Source organism: Coturnix japonica, chromosome 3, assembly GCF_054131305.1.
Source record: "Coturnix japonica strain WE chromosome 3, WE-NBRP24, whole genome shotgun sequence".
Lineage (NCBI taxonomy): Eukaryota > Metazoa > Chordata > Aves > Galliformes > Phasianidae > Coturnix > Coturnix japonica.
In genome coordinates this window covers 42,678,498-42,691,616 of record NC_140665.1, presented here as the reverse complement: position 1 = coordinate 42,691,616, position 13,119 = coordinate 42,678,498, and the positions used below count along the sequence as shown (strand labels likewise).

At 34.6% G+C, this 13,119-nt stretch overlaps 1 protein-coding gene across 18 annotated transcripts in view; it reads left to right on the top strand.

The window, feature by feature from the left end:
* Positions 1-13,119, top strand: part of QKI (QKI, KH domain containing RNA binding) — a 133,719-nt gene that overhangs the window by 29,910 nt on the left and 90,690 nt on the right. For all 18 annotated transcript variants that reach the window (XM_015858033.3, XM_015858031.3, XM_015858030.3 and 15 more), the window contains exon 2: positions 3,935-4,077. In XM_015858033.3, the coding sequence (XP_015713519.2) occupies positions 3,935-4,077 (143 nt within the window). The remainder of the gene's footprint in view (positions 1-3,934; positions 4,078-13,119) is intronic.

The following is a 13,119-nucleotide window of genomic DNA, read 5'->3' as shown; positions in this document are numbered from 1 at the left end:
GTGTGAAAAATGCTGTCAGAAAGAAAGAAAAGATTACTTGCATAGCTCTCAGGGGCACAGGGAGAATAATGTTCTTCTGAAGCAAGAATGTGTCACTGTTAGGATAGGTGACTATGTCATGCTGTATTAAGGTAGAATAAGATAACTATATTGAAACCGGTTTGTCTTTTTCTGAATCCGTTCCTTCAGTGTTCTGCTGTGAACAAGACAAATCCATCTTTTTTTTTTGTTGAACTTAAGTCACTTTTAGAGTAAGAACAGACTGTTGTTAAAGGTTAATAATATGAGTTTTGAAATTCTTTGTGGGAGTTTCTACTTCTGTTCACAGTAGAGGTAGGTGCTTAGACCTTTTCAATTTTATAGGTATAGTGAAGCTGCTTTTTTATTTTCTTTAGTCCTCTCTGCTGCTGTAATTAAGCATCTCTCCTTAATAACTGACTTAAATCCCTTGAGTGCTATAGAATATAATTACTGCTATGATGTTAGGATAAAGTAGTTAGAACTGTACTTAGATGTTGACACTGAAAATAAAGCTTGACTTATTCTCTAATTGGTTGGCTTCCTGTAAGATACTATGGTGCAAGAATTTGTGGAGAAGCCGAAGCCTTTTATATGAACATGGGAAGTGTGATTTCATGAGGCGCATGCCAAAGAAGCTTTTGAGAAGGAAAGACAGAAATATCTGTTTAGTAGTCTGTGAGAAGATAATATGAAGTAAACATAAATAAGTCTCTTTACTTGAGTTGCTCTTTCTTTGATTTGTGCATGCATTGATAAAATACAAAAAGGTGAGCTGTTGGGAGTATGTGATTTTCCTACTTGTGTACTATTCTTCCTATTTTTAAGAATTTCAAAATAGAATGAAACTATGATACTAGGTTAGAGTTAGAAGAGAGTGGAGCTTCTACCTCTTCTGATGTGTTCCTGAAGAGGTATTCTGGAGTATTCCTGCACTTCCAGTTAAACTTTTATTGGAGGTGCTGGGGAAAAAGGAAGAAAGAAAAAAGTAGATAGGGTAGTAGAACTGTTTAAAATGACTGACACAAGGTACCCAAGGACTTGGAAGCTCGATTTTAGTGTAATGGAGCGAAGTAAAATCATATGATCAAAATTCTGTACTTTGTGTATGGGCTTTTGAAGGCTATTGTGTGGTTAAAGTGTGGTCAAACAGGAAGCAGGTGTCAGATGCCCCATTAGTCTTAAAAGGTGGGGAGAAGAAAAAAAGAATATGTCTAGAGCATTTGGGAGAGTGCTTGTGAGTAGGCTGGGTGAAGAAGTTAGGATGGAAAATAGGTTCTCTGATATAGCTAAAACCAATGATGTGAAGGAAATGTGTGAAAGAAATCAGCAGAATGATAGAGAATGGATGAACGTGAGGTTATAATTTAGGTAGCAGCTCTCTGGTTTTTCTAAATACCTCACAAGTGAAAATATGCTCCCACACAGCGGTTTGACAAAAGAAGAATTTGGGGGCCTGGTCAGCAATTGAAGGAAAAATGGAAAACCGTTGTTGATATTTTACCTGTCGCTTCTGAGTATTTCTTCTGAGATCTTGGAAAAAGTATCTGAGACAAGAAAGAAGATAAAAGCTCAAGGAGAAGGAAGAATAAGAAGTGATGAAGCTGAATGAATGTAGTTGACTATCCCTGATCATCAGTTTGCGATGGCTTGAACCTGGTGAGAGAAGACAGAAGCCAAGCTAGCTATACAGTGTCTGGTCCTGTTGTGGAATAGAAGATCTTAAGTTGATTGATGTATTAGCTGTATGTAACATTTGAGGCGTGATAAATGACTTCGGTTTAACAAAAGGCAGTGTTCAGTGGTAGTTCTCAAGTCGGCTTATCGTAATGTGTGTGTTCTGAATGTTTAGTTCTTTTGTGCCACAGCTGTGACATACAAGTATTTGCAAAACAAAGATTAAAATACGTGGGTTTACTTTTTTTTGGTGTGTGTTTTTTCTGTGCGTTTGAAAACTAGAGTATCTAATGTTAGTGTTTATATTGTACATGAATGATATAGTTGAAAATGAGTTTTTCAGGGCGACTACTCCGTAGCTGCCAAGCACAGATAAAAATGACCGTGTTACTTCTTACACTTGGAAACCTAGGCAAAATGTGTAGCCTGTTTGAGTGTAGTGGAAGTTAATGGAAAATCTGAAAAGAATGAAAAGGAAATGGAGTCTGCCAAAAGATAGTAATATTTGTTCAAAGAGATGTGTTAAAGAGCTTCTTTGTATGCTGGAGCCAGGCTAAATACTGCTTGTCGTCCTGTGGATTTTTTGTGCCTGTTGCCAAAACCGTGAGTGTAGATGAGGCTGTGGATTTTTTTTTTCCCCGTGAGCTATGATTATATGATGATGAAATTTGTGTTCTCAATACTAAACAGGTGTTAAGCACCAAATTGCTATACGGTATATGTGATTGAGTATGTCAGCTTCTAGCGGAGAAACAACTTGTTCTTGAATATGCAGAGTATGTTAGAAATAATTCAGAATAATTTGCTTGAAAATGAAGTCTGCTGTGTTTCAGAAACTTGTCATTATGCAGGCTCCCTTTCCCCCAGCTTTTCAAGTGGTGGAATCTCAGCTGTAAATTGTTTGGCACAAAACCTTGGTTATGAAACAAGTTCTTATTATCTTCTTGTTTACTACTGTACTTTAAAGTGACTTTTTGTTTCTATGGCTTCCTCTGTTCATAGTAAAATAAAATTTCTCTTGTTTTTGTTTTAATTTTGGACATTTTGAAAGCAGATGAAACAATTCTGAGTAAAGTAATGAAATAATGAAATATCTGTATTTACTTTAAAACCTGTACTTTAAGTCTTATCTTACTGATTTGGCAACAATACTTGCTTAAATGTTAACTTTCAGATTGGAATGCAGGTGATACATGAGATCTAAGCAGTTCTTCAGGGATACTGGGAATAAGCTCATTGATAATTTTTTTTGTACTAGTTTTGGTGTAGTAAGTTATGAACTGTTACTTGCTTTATTCCTATAGCAGCAATTTAAACACTATTTTAACAGTACTAGGAACAAAGTATAAGGTCTTGTTAAAACTCTGGATCTGTTCTCAAAGCTAATGTTCAGTGAAATTAACCTAAATTTGAACAAAGTCATCTGTTTTAACAACCATGTTTATATCTACTCAGCTTTATTTTGTAAGTAAATTAACATCTGTAGATACGTAATATAGATGTACTTGGCAGAAACAGTACTTAGAAGACTACTTATGATGTTCCCTAGTGATGTGATTAACTTCCACGAGTTTTTCATTTATTTGCAATGAAAAAATAGGATATATATATCCTTTATGTATACACATATATTTGTGTATAATAATTACAAGCTTATCTGTTTAGGTGTGTAGGGATGACCCAGCTCACTTATTCGTCATAGTGGGGGATTGTCAATAGAACTATTTACTAGTTTGTCGTCATATCATGCGCTCAGTAACTCTTTACTTGGACTGTCATGTTTCTTACAGCTCAGATGCACCATTTCATTTCCAAATGTTGTAGTTGCCTCCATTTTCCTATTATTTTTTTTTCCTCATTATTATTATTATTTTTCTCATCAATTTTTTTCTTCCTAGAAGCCTGGTTGTAATAAGTATTTAAACAGCTATTGTATACTTCTAAAATCATGAACAGTTTTGTAACTTTTCAGGAGCTTGCAGATAATTTGTACTTGAACAGTTGAATTTCATAAATAGGACTGAGTAGGCAGCAAATTTACAGTTGTGGAGAAAGGGCTTAAGATATCTGCTGCAATAAAAAAGAAGTAGATTTGTGTTTTGTCTTAAAGTAATGCTCTTTTAGAAAGGAAGAAATTGACAATGAGATTTGGGAGAAATTAAATAGAGGAGATTGTCATGATAGATTGTAAACTGTTACCGTATTTAATACATAATATACATTTTTTTTCCCCCTACAGAAATTAGCAGAGTACGGAAAGACATGTATAACGACACATTAAATGGTAGTACGGAGAAGAGAAGTGCAGAATTACCAGATGCTGTGGGACCTATTGTACAGTTACAAGAGAAACTATATGTGCCTGTAAAAGAATATCCAGATGTAAGTATATCTTTTTAGTCCCTAAATTATTTCTTGATCCTTATGGTCGTCTCTAAATGTAAATTTGCTCACTCTGAATCGCTTTTGACAAGATACTTCTTAGGAAAACTGTCTGTGTACTGCTTGGTGGCTTGATACATAGTGAAGCAAAAGGTGAGTGGTTGGAGGTTGTGTGGATTATAATTTACTGTATCTAAGATCTGAATTATTTTGTTCGTTCAATGCTGTCAGTCCTGAGAAACCGTGTTGTGAGTTTTGTGGGGGATGTAGTTCTTGGACAGTGTACTTTTCTCTTAAGTATTATTCTAAAAGTCAGTAGTTTGCCCTAGATGTTCCTGGACACCACTTAGAGATGGTACTACCATTTGTCCCATGCCTCTGTAACCACTTCTTTTGCATATAGAATTTTCCCTTAGGCAAAGTTTCTTGCATGCATTCAACTGTCAGAATTTCCATTGGGTCACCTTTTCTTTTGAATCTGTAGCATTTTGAAGGAGAATGGTTTCATTTAACTAGAAATATTTAGAACTCTCTGATCTGAGTAATTTCTTAGAACTTACTGAAAAATTGTCCTGTCAAAGTCTACCCCATCTGTTTTCTTTAATCATTGTCAGGAAATTGTTAGTTCCCCCTAGTGCAGGAGTTGAATTTGGGGAATATGCATATAAATATCTATCTGCTTATGTGTATAGGTATACATATGCTTATCTGCATCCATGCCAAAAAACTCTTATTCTTTGGAAACTACTTGGAATTCTAAATCTTTGAGAGGAACTGTGTAATGCAGTTGGTCTGTAAAATAAACTAACATATTATTTAGATGTGTGTATGTGTTTTAGAGCTATATTAGTTCATAGCTTTTTAAAACATAGCCTATTGTTGAAATCATTTATGTTATAATTGTATGATGTGTCATTTGTGAGCAGCTACCTTAACTATCATTTGCGGTTTTATAGAACTTGATGCTTGATCTACTGGAATCATGACTTGAAAGGAATAAAAATGAATTGTGTTGATGATTAAGCTTTTCTTCCAGAAATCAAGGGTGCAGTAGCTCAGCACTTGTTTGGCAGTTAATTATCAAATAGATTGTAAATAACCAGGGAAAAGGTTGTCTGTGGTACGGATAAAACACTTGTGTAACACTTTGGCTGTAGGATTTCCTGACTCTAGCTACTGCTACCTCTTTGTTTGCCTTTAGAAGAATGCCCTTGAAGTGATCACTATTTTATAAAGCTCTTGGAAATTCAGCAGTTGGAGAGGCTTGTTCTTTGTATATTTATGACCTGCAATATAAAGGTGGTTGTTTCTTGTGAGATAGTGTGAGAATTTTGATAGAAAACATTTCACTACTCTTTTGCTTGTTACTAACAAATCCTTATGCTAGCTCAAACATACTTTTCTGATACTTCTGAGCTTGCTTCTGACTATCTTTAAACTGGGAAGAGTAACTTTGAGCTTACTCAATCCCATGCTTGTAGAAAATGCTGATCAATTTGTTCATTCAAGTGCTGCTTCACTCAGTTAAGGTGTCATCTGTTAGTAGAACTTGCCACCAGTCATGCCAGGTATTATTATATACTATTAGACTATCACTTCAACTTGATAGGAGACACATCTCTTTTTCTGGATAGGTTCTGTGTGTTGTACTCTGCAATTCATACTTGAATGGGTCGCCAATTCCAGTATTTGCTCAATGTTCTTCTTGTCTACCCATTGTCTGTCTGTGTGTTCCTGGCTCAGAATGAGGATCTTCACAGCCTTGATGATTAGTTAAGAACCGGACTATTTAGTGCATACAAGAACAGCTCTTACAGCCTTTCTCGAAGTTAGGAATGAAATATCTTGCTTAGTGTTTAAGCTAATACAGTGTTCAGAAAGCCTGGAGTGTTGTAGTTCCAACTGGTCTTGAACATGATGTTTACTTTAAAGATAATTTAACTTGTAGCAATTGCTAATAGCACATCAATACATTCAACCTTTTATTCATATTTAGCAATTGCTTAAATTGTGATTGGATTCAGGGAAGACATACTATGCAGGCTATCAGGATTACTTTGATAAATACAGTTTATTCCTTCCCTTGCCGTCATTCTCTTGCCATTAACAATCTTGTTTACCTTACAAAGACATGAAGCTGGGTAATCATAAAGGTTATTAGGAGGAAAGTGATGAGAAACAGTTTTCTGATGTAGATTTAATTTTTCTTTAAACAGAAGCTAAAATAAACATCAGTAAACTAATGTAGTGTTCTAATAAACATACATTCTGGGAAGTATTTTGAAGTTATTTGAAGCACAAAGATGAGTTGACTGGAGTGGATACCAAATAGCACCGGAGTGTAATTTTGTGCACAGAGATCTAAATCAATTTTGAGACCTAAAAGTAATGGTATGTTATCTCTTTAAAACAATCATGTGTGTATTATATGCATTCCATATAACATACAACTGTGTGTGTATGCATAAAAAGAAAAGAACAGTGAATTTTCATAGCTTCTGTTATTTTTGATACTACTATTTCGATGTTCTTGGAGTACTTACACAGAGAAAGCAATATATAAGCTTCAATTACATATCTAACGTGCGTATAAAATCCTCTTCAGTCTCCTAATAATTTTTGAGTATCTTTCATTCTGGGTTTGATTCTAAGAATGTAGTTGATGTAAGGTTCAAATTTCCAAAATTAATTTTCATCTGAGTAGTTTTTAAACGTGGGCTGTATAGAGTCTGCACTTCCAGTATTTGAAGGTATGGAGTTTTTCATGATCAGAGTGATAAATTGTCTGACTGTTGGGGTGATCTGCAGTCAGGCTCATTTTTTTTCAGTGCACGCTTCAGTACTATAATTGCACATGCTTTTATGTATATATTATTTCCTTCTTTTGTCTTTGGAAGATGTTTGATATTTATGGAAATGTTAGTCTCAAAGATTTTGGCTATTTAGTTTTTTGTTTCTTTTTAGACATTTATGTGCTCCAGAAGTGTGTCAGACAAATTGTTTAGAATAAAGAATAGTTTTGTAATTTGCCCCTTGGTTAAACTTATATTTTCTCTACAATTACATCTTCGTATCATCATTTAACTTTTTGGTGTTGTGGTTTGAAAGAACTTCAAATTCATGGAAAAAAAGTTTCATCACAGTTTCAAAGAGTGCATCTGGAAATATCTGGAAAATTAGAGCCTGTAGTAAATGGGGGAGGTGTTTGCTGTTGTTTGTAGATGAATAGTTAATTCTGTCTTCAGTATTTCCTGTGCTTCAATTAAATGATTTCTTCTCTTGAATTTCCCTGTAAGAGCAGAGACTGAATTTTAATACCAATTTAAATGGTTTTTGGAATTAGTACCTATGAATATTGGACTGAATAGATGTTTTTCTGTTACAATCATGGCTTTATTTTTAATAAATGCCCTGTTAGCTCTGATCAATGTGAAATTCTCTGTTGGAACTCTTCTGTGCCTCTTCAGTATAAATGTAAGAAGTCAGTAATTATCGCATCTGAAGTAGCATGTCCTTTGAGTATACTGAAGCTCAGAGGCCAGCAGTGATAAACAGCTTGTGCATGCTTTCTGACCATTTTAGTTAAAACTGCTAAAGTAGTACAACAGAGTGATGAACACAGGGATTTATTTTACTATGGGCAACTTAATGACAAAACATTTAAATCCTTTTTCAATTTGTTAATATCAGAGTTTAATAGTATCCTTAATATGGATTAGAAAAATGATAACATCGTCTTTATTTATTGTTCTGATTCTTTTATTTAAGCTCGTCATTCCCTAATGATGAGGGAAGGAAGCTAAAAAAGCTAGCCTTGTTTACTCTTGCAGTAGTAGAGAGGGAATGTAACTCTTCTCAGTAAATAAATTTGCTCTACAGAGTAATCATCAGGGCTTGAGGAAGATTTGGGAAAACGTCATCTACTGATAGAACTACCAAATATATTTGAAGGAACTAAAACAGTTTGCTTACTAATGAGATCTTTGGAACAGTGCTTTACTAAAAGTGGTAAGTTAAAAATAAGCTATGTTTGAGTTGGAACGTCGCATATTTATGAGGTTTTACGCTCTCTGGTTGAAAGTAATAAAGGAATAGATTCATTTGGGGGGGAAAAAAAGCACCTTTGTTTAGATGTTAACAAAATGGAAATCTACAAGCCTTTTCTCCTCCTGTACCTAATGTTTCATTAGATGTGTTTCCATTACTGACAATTTGAACCAGCACTTAAAAGAAATTTATACACTACACTATTTAGGGTATTTTCTAGTGCACATCATCATTTGGTTCAGACATAAACCATTGCCAAAACACGTTTATTTCAGCTTTGAAGGTACCTTGAAGATTTAAAAACAAGTAAAAGAAAAAAAAAAAAAAAAAGAAATCCACTTGTGTGATCTCTGATGGTAATATTCCAGGCTCTGCATCTGTTTACCAGTGCCAGCAAGCTTAGTCTATACCTCATCCTTGTGATAGTTTCTTTCTTCGTATTTAACGCTTCAAGCATTTAGAACAATTACATTTGACAAGAGATCACATAGAAATTTATCTGTTAATATTACTTACATGTTATCATTTACTTCAAATTTTTATTAAGTTTTAAATAGATTTATTAGGGTATGTTGTAATTACTCTCATATTAAGAAATTCTTGAAATTAATGTCATGAGATTAAATTTACAGATTTGTCCAGCATATATAAGATATTTCTGGAAAGTAGTGGATTGTTTTTCTGGCTTTATCACTGTTCAGTTCCAACTCACAAGGGTATGAGAACTCTTATCTATACATTAACAGTTACTGTTAGACATTGGGTGTCTTATGTACATACCATGAACACAAATCGGAGGGATCATGTACTGCAGGAGGATAGTAGGCTAGAAGATGACTCCAGGCAGTGTGGACAACCTACTGTTCTGTGAATGAAATAATAATTTTAGGCTTTGGTTAGAATAGGTAGTTGGTTAAATTAATCTTACTCAAAATGGTTGGTGTTAGCAGTTGCAAAGAGTGTTTCAAACTGAACTATTTAAAGATCAACTTAAGACCTAGTCGTCAACATCTATCATGCTTGTTTTAGCTTGCGCAGTGCCTTTCATTATGGCTGGTCTCTCAATTGTAATTGTCTCTGCAGAGTTAGGCTTCCAGTGTGCAATTTATTTGATCAGAGCTGTCATCTTAATACCCTCTTTTGTTTGAATGTTCTAGAATTCTGTGCTTTATGTGCATAAATATCTTTATTTCCTGGGCTACAAAAATATCTGGGTGCATGGCTCCAGTTGGTCATGTACTATAGCTGTTAACTTGTTTTGTCAGTTTGTGTATGCTTCCTATTCCTGATTTCTCTCAGTATTTCTATATGTTTTGTATATTGTCTCTTGCAACACTAAAAACACAGAATGATTGTGTACAAATATGTGTTCAAGCAGAATGAAAGTTAGATGTGGGGCAGGGAGATTTGTGGAATACACTGTTTTTAATTGGATCTTTTTCCGTCTCTTCTAACAGTTAGTGGAGTAGGAAAAGGTTTATACAGAGAGGAAGACGTTCTTCAGAATGATATTTGCTTGCTGTTGTGACTGGTCAGGTATAGTTGAGTACAGTGCAGAACTTGCTGATAGCTGTTCTTGTGCACTTTAACTAGGATTGGAGAATTAAGTAAACACATAAATGCACTCACAAGAGGTGAAGTAGAGAAGTGTTTAAAATGCATGTTAGTTTAGAAATTGCTCCTGAGGCAGCTGAATCAGTAGTAGGTTCTCTTAAGTTCTATTACTTATTTCTAGAATATTTGCCTGCGCATATTAATTACAAAAAATGTCATTTAAATGAGAATGTGAACTGTTGATTTTTTTTTTTTTAAAGAGGTGGAACATCTTAAAGTATATTTCATTTGTCAGGGCAGATTCTTAGTGCACTGTTACATTTACAGTATTCACTTCTTGAACAACATTATTTTTTTCTATGCATTTGCACCTCATACTGTTAGGTTACTTGCCTGTTTCCATGATTATTGTTGAGAGGAAGATTATATGCAAATTCCAGCTTAAGGAATAAAGTTTCTATTTAGATCTGTTTCTTCTTTCTTTTATATCTTAGGAACTGTTGCCTACCTATCTCAGTTTTGAACATTTGAATTTATAGTAAGAGGCAAATGCTACCTCAGTAGATATGCTGGCATGGCAGGCAGGTTCTGTTTGGCTAGTAGGTATTCATCTGGTTGGTTTATGTATCTACTCTATGTATTTAATTAGTCTCTGCTGTGTTTTAAAGCCAATAAGAGCAATAGTTGGACTTGGTTCTTTCTTTACAGTTACTTTGACAAAAATATTTATGCACAGCTCTTAAACTGTTAGTGTGTTTTTCTCCTCATTAAGAAGAGTATAGTTGTCTAATTCTGTGAAAGCTCTGATTTCTTCTGAAAATTGCTGACCTGACTTTAAACTGTGCATTTCATTCCTTAAAACATTGTATATGAAAACGAAAAATAATTCTGGTTTAGTTCTCTTTTTGCACCTTACCTGCATGTATGTTAATTGTCTCTTATTCTATAACATAATATCCCCCAAAATCCCATCTTCCAGGAAGGCTCAATGTTGTCTATATTCATTAACCTAACGTTTAGGTTTTTAAGTTGCTTTGGTTTGTTGATAGTTCCCCTTTCTGCCCACAGAGGCTTCTCTTTCTTTATAGTGTTGACATATGCTTGAGAAGTATACTTAAGATGTAATTTTTAAATAGTCAGAACATACTGACCTGAAAAATTCAGGTTTGTCCTAAGCATAAAATTTGAGGTGGTGTATCAGAGGATACTGAGAGCTTTATCTCGATGCTATTGTTAGAGCGACTTCTCTGGGACAATCATTGGAATTGACTGAAAATTGTCTTAAATATGTAACAGTTTCTCAGATATTGTAATTTTTTTCCCTCCACCAAATGCATGTGATCTCAAAAAGTAAATGCTTTATGAAATAGCTCTGTCTCGCTGCTGCAGGTTTTGTTTTTTTTAATCTTGATTACTGGTAGTGACAAGTCATTCTCCATATAATATCTTCAGTACTGATGGTATGAAATATATTACTCAAATTAGTATATTAAACTTCTGGATGATATATCTTAACATCATCTTTAGAATTTTACAGTTTGAATTGATCGTATTTGATCATATATTTTTTTAAGTGAAGATCTCTTGCATTAAAAGGAAAGCAAAAAGTTTGTTGTTGTCACCAAACACAAACTAAGATAATGTTCCTTGGACTTCTGTCTGTTTTGAAAATATGATTTCTTTGTTTTTTTTCCTCCCTTCCACAAGTGCAGACTTTTGCTCTTGAGACCTGGAAGGCTTGTCAGGCTTTCTGACGGATTTCCTGTTTCTTCAAGGTAATAGTGGATGCACAAGTTGAACAGGAGAGAGATCTGGAAATCTGGCTTTGTAGCATATATGGGGCTAGAGATGTGAGCTACTCCTAACAGGTTAATTAACATATGGATCTGAAGCACACTGCAAAGCTTTATAGTAACTTTTTAATTAACTTCTTTTTCCTGCTAGAAGTGAGCTGTGTTGGTCTCCTTTAACGGACAGAATGTAATGCCTGTTTGTCTCCTTCCTTTTAAAAGCTCCTAGGTAAAAAGCAGAAGCTAGTTAGAGATGAACTTGAATTTTGAATTGTTAATATGCTGCTACTTAGCAGAAAGTCTTTGGGATAATGGATTCAATATTATTTGATAGGTAAATGTAAAGGAGCTGTTGTAACTAATGCTAGCCCTGCCTGCCTCTGTGTGCTGCTTCATGCTGACTGAAGTACATGATTCTGTGGTGTAGATGTGATGAGACTTGTATCTTTAAATGCTCCTGACCAGCTGGGCTTTCTAAGGCGTTACGGGTCCTTTTCTGTTTTGCCTTTGTATGTGTAATAGCTTCTGACAGATAGATTTATGTTGAAGTTTGGTGTTACTATACTCTTAGCAGAAACCCTTTTGAGGAGGTACTCAAAGTGCTAAAGGAAATACTCAGACGTTTGTAATTGGATATATGTTGTGCATTTCTGACCTGTGCTACTGCATCTCGATTTGTATTTGCAAACTTTTGTAGATGTGGGAGTTATAAGTGTACATTGTACGTTTTTGTAACAGCCTTTCCAGAGGAATTGAAATTCCAGAGGAATGGAATTGTTCAATTTCTGATTTGAAATATGATCAACATCAAGAAACATTTTTATTTTTTGTAGTACTATTTGGACAAGAGCAAATAGGCATCAAAAGCTATAAGACTTTTTCCTTTCACTGACGGTTAGAGTGTATCACTTGATGTCTTATGGTAGAATTATACAAAGGCTTCTAGCTGTATAGCCCTACTGTTTTTCGATTTTGAGAGGGGGCTTGCTTCATAGATATTTTGAGTAAATAGTTTGAAGTTACTTTGTTGAATAATATTTTCATGACATGAAGTTCTGGACACGTGGATGTATATTTATGTTTAGGAAGATTAAGTAACTTGCTACTCTTGATGGGAATCTTTCCTTAGCATTTACTTACATATAACTTCAAAATGTGTTTCTGCTTGGTCAGCTCTTCCTTTCTGGGGGAGAAAAAGAGAAAAAAAAGACTACATTTATTTGATAATTAAAAACAAAAGATTAAAAAAAAAAAAGTGGGGAATGGTGTCCCATAAGTATAAGAATTTCCATTTCTGCGAAGTGTTTGTAATAACAGTATCACCATCTGCAATGGGGCTCCAATTTAAACATATATTTCTCACTTCTAATTACTGAGAATAGGAAGCAGTGTACAGCAGAATTGCCAGCTTAAGTGCCTTGGGTAATGTCACATGTAGTCACATCTAATTAAAAGGTGTTATTATGGAAATGAGTTGTTGGACTGTATATCCTAAGGATCCTTTGTTACCGGAATATGAGTTTAATGATGTAGACTGTGAGGCTTGGAGGGCACTGCTGGAACCTACAATTAGGTTTTGGAGACCAACTTACCCAGAGCACAACTTGTTAATTCTCCGGGTAAATGTGTCACAATTCCCAAGTAGAGCATG